Below are 20,493 nucleotides of genomic sequence, written 5' to 3'. Positions count from 1 at the left end.
TTTTTGTGTTTCTGGAAAAGCAAATCAGTGTCAATTGCTTTGTGAGTATAAATTAAAGAGGGGAGAGATTTAAAAAAACTTTCCTTTTGGTGCCCAGCCAGAGTGGCTCAGTTGGTTGAGCATCATCCTTGCACTGAAAGGCTGCTGGTTAGATTCCCAGTCAGGGCATGTACTGTGGGCAATGGATCAATATTTCTCTCTCACATGGATGTCCCCATCCACACTCCAAGCATGTCTTAGGGTGAGGAAGATATATATTCTGGAGTTGTAGTCTCTTTTTTTTTTTGGTTTTGTAACAAGTTGTCCATGAACACTACATTGTTCTGCATAGACACTACTACATTATTTCCCCTCTCTGATTCAAATAATCCTTTCAACCTTAAAATTAGACTAATTTACTTTTATCTTTTCCAGACTTAATCTATCTCAAATCTTGATTCCATGTCCTGGGCCACTACCCAAGGTATCCTGTTTTGATAAGATAATTTGCTAGGTATTAAAGTAATAATGCTTTCTACAAATCTACATACTCATGGCATACTTAGAATCTATCATTTAATCTTTTAAGCATTATATAGGTGGTATCCATTTATTATCTCAAAGTGTTCCTGTAGGACTACTTTGAAGCAGTTGTGTTTTTTTTTTACATAAAATTAAACAATAATTAAACAAAAACATTCCTAAAACCGAACACCAAATTATAAATATGACTAGCCACATAGATAATAGAGGCCTGATGCACAAAATTCGTGCAAGGGATTGGCCCTCGCAGCCTCGGCCAGCCCTTGCAGCCTTGGCTTCGTCTGGAAGGTCATCCGGATGGTCATTCAGATGGTTGTTCTGCTGTTTGGACTAATTAGCATATTAGCTCTTTATTATATAGGATGTACTATAATTTATAGGAAAATTTAAAAATATATATTGTAACCCTTCAAGTAAATGTTTCAAAAGTATTTACTCAACAGAGACTTTCATGGCTCAGAAAAGTTTCAAGTTACTTTTGGGAAAATAAATTCATCACCTGAAAGTGATTTCATTTTTAACAAAAATAAACTTGAGTTTATTTTTAAGAAACAAAAGTCTCTATTTCTTCCACATAAAACCATTCATTTGGCCTAAATCCAAAGAGTTAAAATGAGAAATTCTATGTCAATCAACCTTTTAAACTATTTGTTTTTTACTATCTAGTAATGCTTTTATAACCTAAATTATCAACTAATCATGGAGGTAATCTGAGAGATAATGTGTAGAAAGAGGTATTGTTCAATGCCTGGGTAGGAAGAAAAGGTGAGTGTAAGTACATAAAGAACAGGAAAAAATTGCCCTAGCCTGTTTTTCTCAGTGGTTGGAGCATTGGCCCTCAAACTGAAAGGTCCTGAATTTGATTCTGATCATTTGCATGTACCTCGGTTGCAGGTTTGATCCCCAGGGCCACTTGTGCCACTCGTGGGAGGCAACAAATCGATGTCTCTCTCTCACATTGATGTTTCTCTCTGTTAAAAATCAATGGAAAAAATATCCTCGGGTGAGGATTAACAAAAACAGTAAAAAATGGCAGAAGATAAGCCCCTGCCTCTGCAAGCATGATTCCCCACCCTGCGTGTGGAACTGACTGCTGCTGTCGGCTATGAGCACAGAGGAGCCGGGACAGCTCTGACACTGACAACATTACGTTCTTCCTAGAATCAGTGTTTCAATGGTGATTTTTTAAATAAAAGAACTATTTAAAACATATGGTAAGAAATGAGACTTTTATAAGTATCACAAATAAGTTTACTTAAAATTAGCTCAGTTACATATTTTTTTTAAAAGTTTCAGAACTTTCCCCTCCAATGTCCATAAACCAGGATAGGTTCTCATGAGATCTCCAGTCCACCCTAGGAGCATCAATAAGTGATGGTCTAGGTACTCTCACATTTCTCTTGTCATTGAAAGACAGTCACAGACAAAACACATCTCTTGCCTGGATGAGTAGGAAGAATTCACTTTTAAGAGTTTCATAAAACGTCTATGAAAGAGAACTGATAATATCAGAAGAGTTCCAGCACTTCAATTGAATATAATTCTCTATTATTCTTTTCTTGATTCAATTTCTGTAGCTCGCGAAAACTTACTTCAATCTTGTTGAGCTCGGAACAAATGCATATCTAGAGAAAAAAGTTTCAGAATAACTTTTATTATCACTCTACATATGAACAAGCCCTCAATTATTACTTATAACTATTTCAAGAAAAAAGTTTAAGAATAAATTTTAATTCAGGTGATACTTGGGTACAAAATGAATTCAGTATAGATCAAATTATCACACACCTGAGATTTCACAAACTTGTAAAGACTTAACAGTAGACTTTTGGCTTCTGGTATCATTACCACAACAGTAAAATTAGCATCCAGAAGTAGGCATATCCAATCCATAATCTGAAAGTAAACAGGAAAATAAAAATTAGGATTTTAAATTTAATTTTAGGTTGATTCACTTCCTAATATCCATGATTATATCAAACAGTTATAACTCTTCCTTACAAATACCTGATAATTTTAGTTTAGAGATAAAAGAATTTCTAAACAATATAAAAAGGCTCTTTTATGCCTTTTTTTTTAAATCCTCACCTGAGAATATTTTTCCCATTGATTTTCAGAGAATGGAAGTGAGAGAGGGAGAGAAAGAGACATAGATGTGAAAGAGACACATTGAATGGCTGCCTCCTGCAGTGCCCAACCAGGGCTGGAGGGAATCAAACCTGCAATCCAGGTTCATGCCCTTGACTGAGAATCAAACTCATGACCTTTCAGTGTATGGACTGGCACTCTAACCACTGAGAAAACTGGCCAGGGCACTTTTCTGCTTTTATACTTGCTATTTTAAAAGCATAATGGCATCTTTTTCATAGTATTCATCAGTAAGAGGAAGCTACAGTGATATTTAATTCAAGGGAAAGTTATTTTTTTATGATTATTGGCAGTTCTCTCCTATTCTGAAATATAAACTATGCCCCAAGAATAGGGTGAGTATTACAGATGAACTACCATGAACTGAAATAAAATTATTGCTAAACATTTATTAAAATACCCTATGTAGGTCTACATTTCCAAATGGTATAGTTAACAGGCAAATATCATTGTCATAAAAAAATATTAAGGAAACCAATGTCTATTTGGGGGGAGAAGGGAAAGCTGATACCCATGAATGTCCTTACATCAAAATAGATTTTATATGTATCAAAAAGTTAAACACAGAAAAAAAAACTATGAATGTACTAGGGAAAAACAGTGTGCCTATTTTTTTTTTAATATATATTTTATTGATTCTTTACAGAGAGGAAGGGAGAGAGATAGAGAGCCAGAAACATCGATGAGAGAGAAACATCGATCAGCTGCCTCCTGCACGCCCCTACTGGGGATGTGCCCGCAACCCAAGCACATGCCCCGGACCGGAATCGAACCTGGGACCCTTCAGTCCGCAGGCTGACTCTCTATCCACTGAGCCAAACCGGCTAGGGCTAGAATTATAACTTTAAAACTCAATCTACCAAATTGAAAGATGCTCCCGACCTTCCACTCCAGTGATTGGTATACAGATTGAGAAAAAAAGTTCATATTGATTAAGAGACAAGGAGAAATCAGTTACTGAATTCCATGTTCTGACACTATATATAAACGAAATAAACAGACTTTCCCCAGCACTGAATAAAAATTAAAAAATGATCTCACCTGGTTTAGGGTTGGAGGGTGTATTCCAGGAAGAGTCATAGTTGCACTTTCACTACACTTCAAATAAAGAAAATACAAATACTGGAGAAATAGCTGGGTGGGGGGGAAAAAAGGACAATTTATCATTTGGATAGAAATATGTTTGCTATATGGAAAGCTAACAGAAACTGGAAGGAATTTTAAGAGGCTACCGATTTTTACTATCTAATGACACAAAAATAAATAAAACTATAGTCCCTGCCATCAATGATGAGATCATTTGTTTTGGGAGGGGTGGGTAGGGAGTTTATTTACAAATAATAAGTAGAGAAGAGAGAATCCTTCTTTGGGCAATTTTTTAAATAGTGTATAACTTAGATCAATGGTTCTCAACCTTCCTAATGCCGCGACCCTTTAATACAGTTCCTCATGTTGTGGTGACCCCCAACCATAAAATTATTTTCGTTGCTACTTCATAACTGTAATTTTGTTGCTGTTATGAATCGTAATGTAAATATCTGATATGCAGGATGTATTTTCATTGTTACAAATTGAACATAATTAAAGCATACTGATTAATCACAAAAACAATATGTAATTATATATATGTTTTCCAATGGTCTTAGGCGACCCCTGTGAAAGGATCGTTCGACCCCAAAAGGGATCGCGACCCACAGGTTGAGAACCGCTGACTCAGATGGATTAACCTGGCCTTCAGGGTTGGCACCAGGACCATGCCAACGTCTGCCAACAAAAAATCTCTCTGATCTCCTAGGCACAATTTTCACAATGAGGGCTGTGGAACCTCTTATTCACATGAAGGAAGCTGATATCCTTTTGAATGCCCTAAAAGCTGGTTGGAGTGAAGGTGCAAATTTAAACCAGAAGTAAAATTCTATAGGATTTATAAGAACACTCACAGTGATATGTTGTGCTGGGATGTCTTTCAAATGAGGCAGAAGAAATGTTTCACTATATGCTGAATGAAGAACTGCATTTCTATTTAGGAATAAAGGAAAATCTTATGCCAATAAATAAAGGTTTTTCTACTAAAAGTATGAATAATTCCCTTTCCCAATAATTTTTAAAAATTTATATGAAAGTTTTACTTTTCTAGAAGAGTTCTACCACTGAACATCCTCCTAATCACTAGAGAGTGGTATTTACTCAGAATACCAACTTTAGAATTGAAGAGTATAGCTTCTGACATAAGAAAACACATTTAAGTAAGTTGTTTCAGTATAGCAATGAATGTAATCCATTTTCAAGCAGAAACTAAAAAAACCCCTGAAAAACAAACAAACAACAACAATAACAACAAAACCCACCCTGGGTTTTTGTTCAGTTCATTAGTGTTGGCCCAATAGACCAAGGTTGCCAGTTTGGTCCCTGGTCAGGGCACATACAAGAATCAACCAATGAATACGTAAAGAAGTGGAACAATAAGTCGAGGTGTTTGTTTTTCTCTCCCCACCCTCTTAAAATCAATTTTTAAAAATCACTTTAAATTATTTAATCATTCCTTACTGATTGGCATTTGACTATACCCCCCAAAAGAGACAATACAAAGAAAACTATTTCAAAGGATACAGGAGAGCTGCTCTTTTTGGTATTACAGGGCACGAAGTGGTCTCCTCTATTGTGTTCTGAGGCTTTTCACTTAACTCTTTATCACAGTTATCACAATTATCTTCTTCAGGATTGAAGCCATTTTGAAGAATTCCCGTTTGCTCTTCCATCTTCTCTTCTTGTACAGCATCACTGTAGTCAGAAACTGACTCCATATTAACATCTGTTTCTTGAAGACTGTCATCACCAATGCTATCATGTTAATTGAAAGAAATTAAGTCTTATCGCTATTTGAACTTACTGGAAAATTTTTCATTTTCCAAGCATTCAGTTTTAGAAATCAAACAACACAATAGGTTAAATATGCAGTGAAAGAAGGGGACCATTGGCTTCTAACTTACCTCAAGAACATTTTTAAGCAAGCACAGGTGACTGCTTCAGGAATGTCAGGGAACTGCTGAAGACAGAGCTGCAACATCTCTACATCTGTCTTTTCTAATGCAACTTCCATTAAGCCTGGGCACAAGCTAAGAAAAGAAAACATGTATCATCTTTATATATTAAGAAAAATCTCAACTGCAAATAATTTATAAGTTTTTCAGAGCATGGAAATTAGAACTATAAGAAACAAGGTAAAAAAAAGTTATGCACATAGTTTGGTGTGCAAACGTTTACCTGTAAGAAAGCACATGCATCTGGACAAGCTGCATCAGAGAGTTCCGAGGATAAAATGATGGTTCTGTTTTACATCTTCCCAGAAGTCCTATTACTATGTCCCCAATAACAGTATGAAAGTCAGGTGTCCGCTTAATAGCCAAAAATTTACGTAGCTCTATTTCAATGTGTTTTTCTGAATCTTTCTGAAAGGGCAGATTTAAAGAGTTCAGTCTGGTACATTAATAAATGTCACTCTGAACTTAAAGGTCCAAGCTCAACATTTTAAGTCACTAATGGCATCCATACATTTCTGTGAAAATGGACTTGACAATTTGCTGCACAAAGACAAATGGCAAAGAAAAAAAATTCAAGGGTTTAGAAATAAAAATCTTTAAGAGGATAAATTACAAATATTCAATGCAAAGCTGAATGAGATACTGATGAGAGCACCACCATCACACAAAACGCTTAGCAAGTCAAATAAGCCAAAATATTGGGTCACTGAAAATCTTAAGGTACTACACAAGTGTTAGGTTAGCTGTAGCTATAAAAATGATCATAAAAATAAGATAGAATGAAAAGTAAGTAGGATTTCTTTTAACCACTTGACTTTTCTTATTTCTAATATTTTTTCATTTACCTTTATGGTTGATAAAAGTTGCTGGGATGCTGGAACTTCTGGCTGTACACTTGCTTCAATTTTCCTTCTCCTTAACTATAATTAAGTAAATTGATTAGGATCTCAAAATAATTTAAAAATTCCAATATATATTTAGAAGAATATAAAACATCCCAAAGAGACTAGCAAACTTATGTTCTAATCACAAAGGTTTTTTTAATAATTTAATTTTGTTATAATGAAAAGTTGGTTTATTTAAGCTTTTAACTTTTTTTTTTTCCCAAGAGGAAGGGAGAGGGATAGAGAGAAACAGCGATGAGAGAGAAACATCGATCAGCTGCCTCCTGCACACCCACTACTGGGGATATGCCCGCAACCAAGATACATGCCCTTGACTGGAATCGAACCTGGGACCCTTCAGTCCGCAGGCCAACGCTCTATCCACTGAGCCAAACTGGTTAGGGCAAAATGTCTAATGCTTTTAAGATTTTTTTATTAAAAAATTTTTAAAAAATGTACTTATATTGATTTTAGAGAGTGGTAGGGAGAGGGGACAAGAGGGGAAGGGGTCAGATAGAGAGAGATGGAGATTGATTTGTTGTTCCACTCATTTATGCCTTCACTGGTTGACTCTTGTATGTACGTTGTACAGGGTTTGAACCCACAATTTTGGCCTATAGGGACGATGTTCTAACTAATTGAGCTATCTGGTCAGGGCAGTTTTTTGTGTTTTAAACATAAAATAAAACCTTTATATTCAGGAAGGTATTTTACTAATTGCGAATTGGTCCATTTTCATACCTGGATCTTACCTAAAAACATGCCCATAAAAATTAACTACTGGATAACGTGTGTCATTTTTGGATAAAGGCTGAAGGGTTATTGAGTTCAAGATTTAAATTGCCCCATCATGCCCTATGGTGTGGCTCAGTGGTTGAGCGTTGACCTATGAACCAAGAGATCACGGTTCGATTCCCAGTCAGGGCACATGACCTGGTTGTGGGCTAGGTCCCCAGGAGGGGTGTGTAGGAGACAGCTGATCAATGATTCTCTCACATCATTGATGTCTCTCTCTCTCTCTCTCCCTCCCTCTCCCTGCCTCTCTGAAATTAATAAAAATATATTTTAAGCTGCCCCATCATTAAAATCAAAGCTGTAAGAGCTGTATAGATACGAATCATTAAAATAATTCAGCCTTTTCCCATTTTATAATATTTGCATTTCGATGACCAAACTTACAATTCTCTTTGATGGCTCTGAGTTCTGGGATCCAAGTCCCTGAGAGGCTTCCCAATTTACAAAATGAGGCATGGTCTGAGTGCCTAAGAAAATAAAAAATACACAATTTCTAGCATTCTTTGACCTATGGTATTTACTCAACCAATCAAAGAAAAAACAACCACCAATTATGCACAATTCAAGAGAGGCTTGTCCATTTAATTTTACTGATAAACCCAGGTAAGTACGTCACAGTATAGTAAAAGGCTATGTGTCCAGCAACATTAAGCCAACAAATGAGACTGGTGGTAAACCAGGGAGGGTAGAGATATTCATGATTTTGTCTGGGGGACTCTCCCCTTGCCCCAAAAGTCAGAAGAACACTGATGTTCAAAACCACAGTGTAGCTCTTAAGCCTGTGGCAATACCTGCAATGTGGACTGTTCCCCAGGTAGATACCTGGGACAAGGAAATGCCAATAATCAGTGGCAATTTTCAACATTAAGAACAGACTCTATAAATTGATGGCTGTTTATATTAATCAAACAAACTAGTAAGTTCCTACCTGGATCTTGACCATGCTTAAGTTTTCCAAGAGCACCTGCTAATGATGACATTTCACACTTGTATGGAATCACAGTTAGAATTTTTCCATGTAGCATAAATAAATGTTCCCCATAATACCAAAGCTACAAAAAAAGTTATAAAAATGTAATCATTTTTCCCAGTTCTATGATCTGATTCAACAGAGTCATATAATTTATAACAATAATTTATGGTGTGAGCAATCTTAATAGAACACAAAAGGAGATGATAAAGTTAAGCAACTTTTCAGAACAATCCCATGTACAACTTATTTTTTTAAAAATATATTTTATTGATTTTTCACAGAGAGGAAGGAAGAGGGATAGAGAGTCAGAAACATTGATGAGAGAGAAACATCAACCAGCTGCCTCCTGCACGCCCCCCACTGGGGATGTGCCTGGGCACATGCCCTTGACCGGAATCGAACCCGGTACCCCTGACTCCATCTACTGAGCAAAACCAGCTAGGGTAAAAATTTTTAAATACTAATTTCATCCCAGCTTTATAGTAGTCCCTCCTTATCTATGGTGTTGCCCGCAACCAAGGTAAATGCCCTTGACCGGAACCGAACCTGGGACCCTTGAGTCCGCAGGCTGACGCTCTATCCACTGAGCCACACCGGTTAGGGCTGGGGTTACTTTTAAAGATGAACAGTATTTTATATTCTAGTTACATGATATCAAGTGTCAAAGCTAACACAATTAAATTCATGATTTTGATGTCCTTTATTCAAGGGAAACAATCCATGGATTGGGGGAGTACAATGCCTCACAAGCAGTGGAACACTCTTCCAGAGGGATTTTGGATAAGAGTGAGGTGTGGCTTTTTTCTTTTTCTTTTTTTTTTTCCTTTTATCCTCACCAGAGGATATGTGTTTTTTGTTGTCTTGTGTTTTTAAAAAAAATATTTTTATGGTTTTTTAAAATTGATTTCAGAGAGAGGAAGGGAGAGGGATATAGAGAGAGAAACATCAATGATGAGAGAGAATCATTGATCGACTGCCTCCTGCCTGCCCCACACTGGAGACTGAGCCCACAAATTGGGCATGTGCCCTGACTGGGAATCAAACCCTGACCTCATGGTTCATAGATTGACGCTCAACCACTGAGCCATGCCACCTGGGCTCTTAAAGTATTCTTATGTAATTCCATAATAATCTTTAACATAAACCTAACAGACTAAGTTATTAGGAAAAGTAACATACAACAGAGATATGTTAAAAAAAAAGAACTATAAAAGGGTATAGTTCAAAATACAAAAGTAAAAGACCAAACCAGCCTAGCAGGTGTGGCTCAGTAATTGGGCTTCGACCTATGAACCAGGAGATCATGGTTTGGTTCCCAGTCAGGGCACATGCCTGGGTTGTGGGCTTGATCCCCAGTGTGGCACATGCAGGAGGTAGCAGATCAATGACTCTCCTGCATTATTGATGTTGCTATCTCTCTCTCACTCTCTCTTCCTCTCTGAAATCAGTTTAAAAAAAAGGACCAAATCAAAGAGCAGCTAAAATCCAAGATAATTTAATGACTAGTTAATTGTTCTCCCTGATCTAAAACTAGCTATAATTTAGTCTTACATAAGGAAAACTAGTAAAACAACCAAATTAAATATAATCTTTCGGGTTAAAAAAATATTTAGAACAAAGAGGTATCTTCATTAGGCACAAAAATAACTTGAAAAAATTTCCAAGTGCAAAAACTTACTTGACCACTGGTACCTTGTGGTAATTCTTTTGAAATCTGCAGTGTTTGAAATTTTGTGTTCCATATGGAGAGGCATTCTGTGAAAAAAAGAGAAATTCAGAATAGTCCCAAGAATAAATAAATATATGATGCCTTGTGGGTGGGACAAGGGAAGAGTCATAGTTAAACACACAAGTTTTGCTTTACTGAGCAATGACAACAGTGATTGCCACCAAAATTTAAAGGAATTACACCTCATGAAAAGAAGAATGCACATGTGTGGAGGCAGGGCATATATAAGTTATCTGTGTACTTCTCCCTCAATTTTTTTTCCTTTTTTTCTCTCCCTCAATTTTGCTATAAACCTTCAACTGCCCAAAAACATAAAGTCTTTTTTTAAAAAATATATTTCTTTATTGATTTCAGAGAGGAAGGGAGAGGGAGAGATAAATAGAAACATCAATGATGAGAGAGAATCATTGATCAGCTGCCTCCTGCACACTCCCCACTGGGGATGTGCCCGCAACCAAGGCTCATGCCCTTGACCGGAATCGAACCTGGGACCCTTCAGTTCGCAGGCTGACGCTCTATCCACTGCGCCAAACCGGTTCTGGCTAGGGCTAAAGTCTTAATAATAACAACATGCTGGTATGGAAAGGTCTCTATGATATCTCAGGTTAAGATACAACTCTAACAGTGGTTACTGTTTTTTTTGCTGCATAGAGCATGAACCAGAAAGAGGAAGGAGGGGGGTTGAGAGAGAGAAGCACAGCATAGTAAAATGGTTAAGAGCCAGGACTTAAGAGGGGTGAGGTACATGGCATATTAGAGTCAACCTGCTTGGGCTGAATCCTAGTTCACGACTTAATTACCTAACACCTAAGTTTCCTGACTTGTGAAATAGGGATGCTAAGTGTACTTTTTCTCAAAAGTTTGTTGGAAGGTAACATGATACAAATAATGAGATAATTTAAGTAAAATGCCTGGCACATAGCCATGCTATTACTAGTAGTGCCTATAAGTAGGAGGAACTTAACAAAGTACACCGGTGAGGATGGGCATATCAAGCTTGTAGTCAACAGGGAGCCTGGCATGAACAAAGCAGAGGGTTCTTGCTGTGAAGTTAGGAGAAGAGAGCGGGAAAGGTGAATGGGGTCTAGACTGTGAGGAGACCTGAGGGATAAACAATAGGTTCTGAGTTTTATAGTATAGGTGGAGAGACCCCAATCTTGCACTGGCCAGGAATAACTGGGTCTTTCATGATAGACTCTAAGTCTGTGTGTGTGCAGGGGTGCTTGGGGGTAAGGTGATGATGAGAATCCTGCTCTGGTGACAGAAATGAAAAAGCATAGTCGTCCCCAAATTTCAAGCTGTCCAAGTCCAGTGGATTTCTATTCTGTGTAAATGTGGCCAAGTTATGAATTTAATGCTCTAGGTAAGGCTTATCAATGTTTCAAATGCCCATGGGTTGGCATTGACACCTGCAGTTTTTATTTCTTTAAGACATGAGTCATGAGCAAAGTAGTGATGCAAGGAAAGTTTTTGAAAAATTAACAAATGCAAGATGAAAGTCAACGTCCTATAGGTACACCGTGAAGGAAAAATCCAAAGGACTTCTAATTGATTTGCTTTTAGTTACCCTTAGAAGCTGGCAGCGGTGGTCCCAGGACTGCTACGTGATCTTGATCCAGGACACTGAGTGCATTTCGAGCATTTCCAGACACGACAGTCTTGAGCAACAGTGATCTAACTACCCTCTGAAGTTGATTATTTTCTGGGTCACTCGGATGTATTGGTATCAAGGATTCATATATACACCCATCTGAGCCTGTTGAAAACAAGTATTTGTTGTTCAATATTGGATAAAGAACAAATTTATAATAGTTAAATGTATGTACTAGGTTGTTTATAAGATTTTATCAATTTTGATACAGGATCCAACCAGAAAAATAAACAAATGTACCAATCACATCACTCTACTTTTGCTTAAAGAACATATTACAAATTTAAAATTAAGGGAGGAGTATCATTAATAAAAATCTTCGTAAGAAATGTCGTAATAGCCAAGAAATCAAAACTGTAAATACCTGTAATAAAATATGACAGGAGATTGTTAGGGATACAGAAAATCTAGTCACTGAAAGGATATATCTCTCATTAGGAATAAATTAGCATTCTGGTTTATGCATCACATTTGTTACCTCATCATCCTGAAAACCATATGAAATTGCTATTTTTTGGTATGTCAACTAAATTTTGGCAATTCCATGTGGTTCTAGATATGTTACAGGAAGATTTTTAGGACCTGTGGTTCAGAATCCCTACTTTAATGTTCAATAAGCTAAAATATAACTTGTAAACTTCTATTTAACAATAACTATGCCATATAGGTTAAACTTTAAGAAAACCAGTCCCTGTCAAGCAAAGGCATTAAGCAGATTCCAATGACCTAGAAATGATAAATGAAACATTTTTATTAATAGCTATTGAAAACATTTGCAAACTGAAAAACTTCACAAAGATTTTTAATTGTGATAATACATATGTTCTCTAAATATTGCTCTTGTTTTAATAATACATAAGTTCTCTAAATATTGCTCTTGTTTTTTTCCTCCCTTAACCTTCTCAAAACAACTTCAAAAGAAGCCAAAAAGGGTAGTGGTATAGCATTAGTTTTCTCCCCCTAGGCATGACTGGGGCTATCCTTTACACCATTATAAACAGGTACACTCCAAGGCATGAAAGTAACATGTAAAACACTGGTTGGCTTAGGCCTAGAGTGCTTTGTTCGTCTCCTTTTAGCCTCCTGCCTCCATTCAAAGAAGGCCACACTAAGTCTCAAGACTGGGAAAAAAAGAAATGGAGGGCCATTTAGTAACAATCTTAGATATTTTATGGTTCAGTAATTATTATATCAAAGAACCTGGCCTTATCATGATAAAGATTAAAGGTGATTTTTCTTTTTTTGTTAGTGTTATACTATCGCTTACTGCTTATGATAAATTTAAAGACATAACATTTACCTGCAGAGAACCAATGACTTAAGCTTGACCAGACATGGCAAAGTGCAAAAAGTGAAGGTATAAATGCTTGTAAGAAAGCATGCAATGGAAAGTGCTATAGCAGAAAACTGCAAAAACAAGTACCATCCTGTAATATTCCTCTACTTACAGTCACAGTAAATTCAAAGAAAAATACTTACTTAATGACATCAAAGAAATGAATTTCCGACACAAAGATGCAGTAAAACTCTGTATAACAGATTTTTCTTCTTGTCCAAGTAAGAGGGTATATTTGCTCACAACACTTGAGTTAAACTTTTGTACATAAGCGAAGTAATTTCCATGCTGCAAAAAAAAAGTTATTTTATTTTTTAAATACTCTCATTTCAACCAACTATATTTATTTTATTTTATTTTTTAAAATATATTTTATTGATTTTTCACAGGAAGGGAGAGGGATAGAGAGCCAGAAACATCAATGAGAGAAACATTGATCAGCTGCCTCCTGCACACCCCTCACTGGGATGTGCCTGCAACCAAGGTACATGCCCTTGACCGGAATCGAACCTGGGACCCTTGAGTCCGCAGGCCGACGCTCTATCCACTGAGCCAAACCGGTTCTGGCTCAACCAACTATATTTAAATGTTAAAACCATGTTACCCCATTCTAATTACTTTAATGGGTGCTTAAAAACCTATTGTCTAATTAAATTTAAATGTTATAAAATATTTCAGTTAAACATAGAAATATAGCCAGTAGACTCTTTAGTATTTAAAAGATACAAAACACATAATCTTCTGACAGAAATACTAAAGTCCTATTTTAGTTTTAAAAGTAATTAAGTGGTTTTAAAATGTTATATACTGACCCAGGAATTAGAGATCTCACTTACTTTTTCAGTAATAAAGATTAAGGCAGGATGCCTAAATACCATGAAAAACTTTGTCCACCTAAAAAAATAAAAATAAAAATTATAAAATGCCAAATCACCAGTTGAAACATACCATCAATCTAAATTTAAGAAAATATCTTTTATATGTTTTTTAGAGAGAGAGGAGAGAGAGAGAGAGACATCAGAGAATACTTAATTCAGTATTCCAAAATACAGGGTGGGGCAAATGTAGGTTTACAGTTATGGGTATAAGAAACACAAGAGTTACTCTTAATATTATTATTGTATTATTTTCGATATGAACAACTGTAAACCTACATTTGCCCCACCCTGTATATACCAGAAGGAATTAGTAGGTATTTCTCTGTCAAATGCGTCTGTGGATTAAATGCAAGTTGCTGAACTTCCCAGTCTTAAAGATAATAATGTGAGTTATAAAGTTTACAAGGGGGTAGGGTAGGGTGTGACAGTATGATGTGTTTCCCAAATTTATTGGTGCCTCTACTCTCCTTGCCCCTGCCTTTTTTGGTTAATCCTCACTTGAGGTTATTTTTCTGCTGATTTTTAAATTTTACTTATTTATAAGTACCGCGCGCTAACCAATTGCGCCACTGAAGCTCCGTTTACTTATTTATAAATATATTTTTATTATTGGTTTCAGAGAGGAAGAAAGAGAGAGAGAGAGAGAGAGAGAGAGAGAGAGAGAGAGAGAAACATGCACCTGACAGTGAAACATCGAATGGCTGCCTCCTGCACACCCCCTAATGGGGATGGAGCCCACAACCTGGGCATGTGGTCTGACTGGGAATCAAACAGTTAACCTCCTGGTTCATAGGTTGATGCTCAACCACTGAGCAATGCCAGCGGCTTCCATTGTGTTTTTTTTTAGAGGAGTGTAAGGGAGGGGGAAGGAGAGAACATCATCAATACGAGAGAAACACATTGGTTGCCTCCCACACATGCCCCAATCAGGGCTGGGGTTCAAGTCTGCAACTGAGGTACTTGCCCTTGACTGGAATCAAATCCAGACCCTTCAGTCTGTAGGCCATCTCTCTAACGACAGCATCAAACCAGCTAAGGACCCCTCCCTTTTTGAGTGTCATTTTTTGGGACTAGCATTCGGAGAAAAACATTAGCATCTAAACTGCCTTTTTTTTAAAAAAATATATATTTTATTGATTTTTTACAGAGAAGAAGGGAGAAGGATAGAGAGTCAGAAACATCGATGAGAGAGAAGCATCAATCAGCTGCCTCCTGCACAACACCCCCCACTGGGGATGTGCCTGCAACTAAGGTGCATGCCCTTGACTGGAATTGAACCTGGGACCCTTCAGTCCCCAGGCCAACGCTCTATCCAGTGAGCCAAACCGGTTACGGCTCAACTGCCTTCTTAAAGTGACAGTGGGAACTTAGGCACAGGAGTGTGAAAAGGGCTTGTAACAAGATTGCATGGCCAGTTTTTCGCAAAATGGCTATTAACCCAAATCCTCTACCTATATTTTTTCCCAGTTGCTCACACTTCAAGGGAAGTCCAAGATAGACTAACTGGTCATTGTCCACACTGTTCACTAAGTACAGGTCTTTGCTTTGATTTTTAGAAAGTTTGATTCAGGTGGACCTGGAGAGCAAGTTAACTGAATAGGAAATGTGATAAAATAATGGGGATTGGAGAGAGATGAAATCATGAAATTTCCTGCTATCATTTGGGTGATTCATTTTCTTTCTTTTTTTTTTTTTTAAACATTATTCACTTTTTAAAAAAAATATATTTTATTGAGTTTTTACAGAGAGGAAAGGAGAGAGATAGAGAGTTAGAAACATCGATGATAGAGAAACATCGACCAGCTGCTTCCTGCACACTCCCCACTGGGGATGTGCCCGCAACCCAGGTACATGCCCTTGACCGGAATCGAACCTGGGACCTTTCAGTCCGCAGGCCAACGCTCTATCCACTGAGCCAAACCGGTTTCGGCGTGATTCATTTTCTTGATTTTGTTCCAGGATCTGGGAAAGCAGATGGGCTCAAAACACTATCGTTTCACTAACAAGCTGCACATTTCCTCAGAGGCAAGAGCTCTAACTATGGCAGTCAAGGCAATATGACAGAAACAAAGATTATTTTGGTGTGAGATTACCCACTTCATCTACAAATAACTGACTATCCAGTTTTCTGTCATCAGAACAGACTCATATGATCTTAGTTTCCTCAGTCATCTAGCACCCTAGAGCAGCGGTTCTCAACCTGTGGGTTGTGACCCCTTTGGGGGGTCGAATGACCCTTTCACAGGGGTTGCCTAAGACCATCGGAAAACACATATATAATCACGTATTGTTTTTGTGATTAATCACTATGCTTTAATTATGTTCAATTTATAAAAAGGCAATTGGGGGTCACCACAACGTGAGGAACTGTATGAAAGGGTCGCAGCATTAGGAAGGTTGAGAACCACTGCCCTAGAGGGTTTTGAGGTATGTTATTGCAGCCAACGTTTTATAAGTGGTTTTTAATTAGGCTTTTATTATGTTCAAAACCAAAAAAAAATTTTTGAAAAAAATCCTTACCTGAGGATATGTTTTCATTGATTTTAGAAAAAGTGCAGAAGGGAGAGAGAAAAACATTTATGTGAAACATCAATTGGTTGCCTCCTGTACACGCCCCAGCTGGGGATGGAACCCACAACCTGGGTATGTACCCAAGACCTTTCGGTGCACAGGATGACACTCCAACCAACTGAACCTCCCAGCCAGGGCTAACCAAAATGCTTTTTAACAAAGCAATCAGAGTTATAAAAAAAACATGCAAAGTGCCTTTGGTAAAAATTCACTTACAAGTATTAGAACTTACTTAATCACTTCTTCATCAGAGATAACAGTTTCAATTTTCTGCTGCGGCTCTGCAAGCAAGGCCTCTAAACCACGAACGGCACCTTCCTTGAATAACACCAAGGGTTCTGTCCCTGGTATCGAAAGTATTCTATACACCTCAGCTGACAACTATGAGAACATAAGAATATTTTAATTTTTATTCTAAACCCATTGCCATCTAATAGAATCAAGACATTTAGAGAAGGCTTATTTTTAAGAACTGATGTTTTCATTTTGATTCAATTGTTTTATAATTATGTATGGTTTAAAAGTCAAATCTACAACATAAATTACATACAGAAGTCTAACTTTTGCTCCTATCTTTCTACCCTGTTGCCTGCTCTCCCTCTTAAGTAATCATTTTTATTCATTTTTAGTTTATCCTTCCATTGTGAATACTGGAGGTTAGGCTACAGCCAAAACTGGAGGGAGGGAGCAGTACAAAGAGAGCCACTAATAAGCGATTCTGGAGCTAAAGACTGATGCCATAATTACAATCATAGCCTGCAAGCCCAAGAAAAGAAGTTAATCCAACTGCATAAAATTCAGGACCGTGTCACTGCAAGGTATATGGAAAGCCTGAAACTAGGGAACAGCACAGTCAGCAGGCTAGACATTTCAAGGGTTCAGGCAACAACTGCCATTTATAGCTGAATCAGCTCTATTATGAGCTACTTCTAAAATGTGCCAATTATAATTAGAGTTAGACATTTAGAAATAGAAGGAACTTTCTAGATTAACCTAATTTGAGATACTCATTTTATAAGTAAGAAGTTATTTAACACACTTTAGGTCATTAGTAAAAAAGGCAAGTAGTCACAGTTCTTTTTTAATGCATTATGTGCCACTCTTAAAATATAACATGCAAGAAATTTGCAGGGTCTATTTTACCTATTTAAAGAAAGGCACAGTGAAACTGTTCTCACAAGGGACACACCACAAACATCTAAACTCATGGAAATAACTACAAATGTATTATTCAGGAGGTATTTAAATCCTTAACCTCATGGGATAAGGAAGTTTTTATATTTTGTAACATCAACTCAAACTGAGACATGTAAGATAACTAGAATGAGAAACTATTATAAGCTTTATGCTCACATTCACAGATGCACTAAGATAAACAACCTGCTACAACAATACAAATTATTTCATCTCACCAATAAGCTAATAAATATGTTGGAAAATCCAAAGACTTACTGTAGCTTTAAATACTTTATCCAGGTTTACATCTTCATTAGTCCATAATCTCAAAACCTTAAATTAAAACATTTAAGTAAGAAAAGTATTCCAATGCTCATTTACATATAATAAATACGAAGTTAATAAATGAACACGTTGCGTTTTATATGTATATAAAAGTTTAAAACTCACCTTGCTATCGTGTACAACAATATATTCTCCAGTTTGAAAGTTGCACACAGCTGGACATGTTATAACTTGACCTTGTTTCACTGACCAGCTCCCCAAAGGTTTCTGATCTGAAACCTAGTAAGATTAACATACAATATTTAAAAAGCCAGTTTCTGACGATAAAAGCAATCAAGTTTATAGTTAAAATGATAGTATTCAAAAGATTTCCTAAATAAAAAAAAAATAGTCACAAAAAGACAAATACGGTATGATTCCACCTCAGACAGAGTGAATGGTGGCCGCCGGGGCTGGGAGAATGGGTAGTCATTGCTCAATAGGTGCGAAGTTTCATATTTGCACCATGAAAAGAGTTTTCCAGACATGGATGGTGGTGATGGCTGCCCAGCAAGGTGAATGCACTTAATTTAATACCCTGAACTGTATGCTTTAAAAAGATGGTTTCAGACAGTTAATTTTACCATGTGTATTTCCCCACAACTAAAAATATAAAAAACTTTTACAAAGTAGTTAAATTTAAATAGAAACAACAGTACATTAAAAAAAAATTATCCCATTGTGCCTTTGAACAGAAGCATGGGCAATTAAGCAGGAGTAGCTAACAGCCATTATGTTCCTATGCAGGAATTGAAAAATTTCAAGTCCACTTGACAGCTCAGGGAAAAACCAACGGTGTCATCAGAAGAGTCAAAACAAGCAAATAGCTTGGAAACTGTTTGTAACTTGTTCCCAAAACCTCAAAGTAGATTACCTAGCTTCTGAAACACACGGAAAAGTATATTCTGCGACCCAGGAAAAAAAAATTACGCGATCAGTAAAAATACAGCTGCTTAACAGGTGTGTCTTCAGGCTTTAGGATGAAAAGGGGGCGGGGCATGTAGATTTCCCCAGACTCAACCCCAGGATTTACAGCGTGTAGTTGGCAACGGATTTCTCGAAATCAAGGTTCCCATCAAGATACGAAGGAAGCAAATAAAATAAAATAAAATAAAAATAAAAATCCACAAAACTTTCCCCCCGAGGGGCTAAGTGTATGGACACGGGGATAAACCAGTTCCCACCATGTCCGTCACCCTCTCCCGCCCGACTGATCTCCGTTCCGACACTTTAAGGGGCAGAGGGGTGACCGAGACCCCAGGAAGGGGGTTGCAAGGTCATCTCCCTCCGGGGACTCAAGCAAACGCACGGGCTTCCTTTCCTTTCCGAGTCCGGTCCACGTGCACTTAGACGCTTTGCAGCGTGCAACTCAGAACATGCCTCTCTCTCCAGGAAAACCACCAAATCGAATTCTAGCCTTCCGTCAGCATTCCGGAGGGGCCGAGCGGGCTTTCCGCTAACCCCGCTCGACCCATTTTTTTTCCTGAAGCTGTGAGAGACCCAAGGCTCGGGCTCCGCGCTCAGCAAGGGGCGAGACAGCAGCGGGGCGCTCCGGTCCCATCGCCCTCCCCTCAGAGAGGATGACGGTCCTATCGGCCTCACCTTATAGAGGATGACGGTCCTGCCGCTGTCGGTTATTAAGAACTGGTCTGTTTTGTCGCACTGTTCCACGCCTAAGAGTCCGTCAGGCCCGGTACCCAAGGGTACCCCAGACAACGTGAATTCCTCCTCCAGGGCTGCCATCTTGGCCAAACCTATGGACCGCCGCGCATCCCTCCCGGCAGGCTTCGCGCTTCCTCTCGCGAGAACTAGGAGTCGGAATTGACGGGAAGGCACCGAAAGAGAAATAGGCCCTCGGAGCCTGCGACCTCTTACGCGTGTGCTGCGTGGAGTGGGCGGGGCCTGGAGTTCGCGTGAGAATCCACCTCCCAGGCCACGCCCCAGCGAGTCCCGGATGTACTCCTGTTGTGAGCAGGGGCGGGGAAACTCGTACCTGTTGGGAGTCCGCGGTGCTTTAATGAGCTGCGGACTTGGGAGGCTGGAGGGTGGGCGTGGCAAGTGTCCGAATGTAAATTATACATTTATATTTTTACTCTAATCGAATTCCTACCACGACCTAACGGAACAGTGTAGATAAATTCTTAATAACGTGCTGCTGTACCTAAATGAGATACCTAATCCCCCAGCTTCTCAGAACCCACCAGTCTCCGCTGCCTTTCAGGCCTCAAAGGTTGTCACTTCTCTGAGCACTAGCTCAGTGACTTTCAACCTTTTCATCTCATGGCTCACATCATCTACTAAAATTCTGTGGCATGCCAAAAAATAGATGTATTTTTGGTTTACTCACGCTGGGCCGCTATTATGTTGGCTGTTGTCTTTTAAAAAAATATTTTTATTCATTTCAGAGAGGAAGGGAGAGGGCGAGAGAGAGAGAGAGAAACCTCAATGATGAGGCCCCAGTCAGG

The 20,493-nt window shown here is 38.1% G+C and overlaps 1 protein-coding gene across 2 annotated transcripts; it reads right to left on the bottom strand.

The window, feature by feature from the left end:
• Positions 1 to 1,732: 1,732 nt before the first annotated feature.
• Positions 1,733 to 19,889, bottom strand: NOL11 (nucleolar protein 11). Of its 2 annotated transcripts, none has more exons than XM_006776679.2 (18): positions 19,631 to 19,889; positions 18,155 to 18,268; positions 17,981 to 18,037; positions 16,761 to 16,909; positions 13,916 to 13,973; positions 13,223 to 13,367; positions 11,660 to 11,848; positions 10,042 to 10,118; positions 8,319 to 8,442; positions 7,775 to 7,857; positions 6,557 to 6,631; positions 5,935 to 6,119; positions 5,661 to 5,786; positions 5,281 to 5,511; positions 4,611 to 4,689; positions 3,712 to 3,804; positions 2,311 to 2,418; positions 1,733 to 2,147 (listed from the first exon to the last, which is right to left on the bottom strand). In XM_006776679.2, exons 1-18 carry the CDS (start codon positions 19,769 to 19,771, stop codon positions 2,031 to 2,033), a joined length of 2,151 nt encoding a protein of 716 aa, XP_006776742.1. In that variant the 5' UTR covers positions 19,772 to 19,889; the 3' UTR covers positions 1,733 to 2,030. The 2 variants fall into 2 exon arrangements, with proteins under 2 accessions (XP_006776742.1, XP_015427941.1); XM_015572455.1 differs by having other exon boundaries at positions 5,281 to 5,451.
• Positions 19,890 to 20,493: the final 604 nt, after the last annotated feature.

Source organism: Myotis davidii, unplaced genomic scaffold, assembly GCF_000327345.1.
Source record: "Myotis davidii unplaced genomic scaffold, ASM32734v1 scaffold69, whole genome shotgun sequence".
Classification (NCBI taxonomy): Eukaryota; Metazoa; Chordata; class Mammalia; order Chiroptera; family Vespertilionidae; genus Myotis; species Myotis davidii.
Note: the sequence above shows the minus strand (reverse complement) of the source record. Positions and strands in the feature narration are given on the sequence as shown.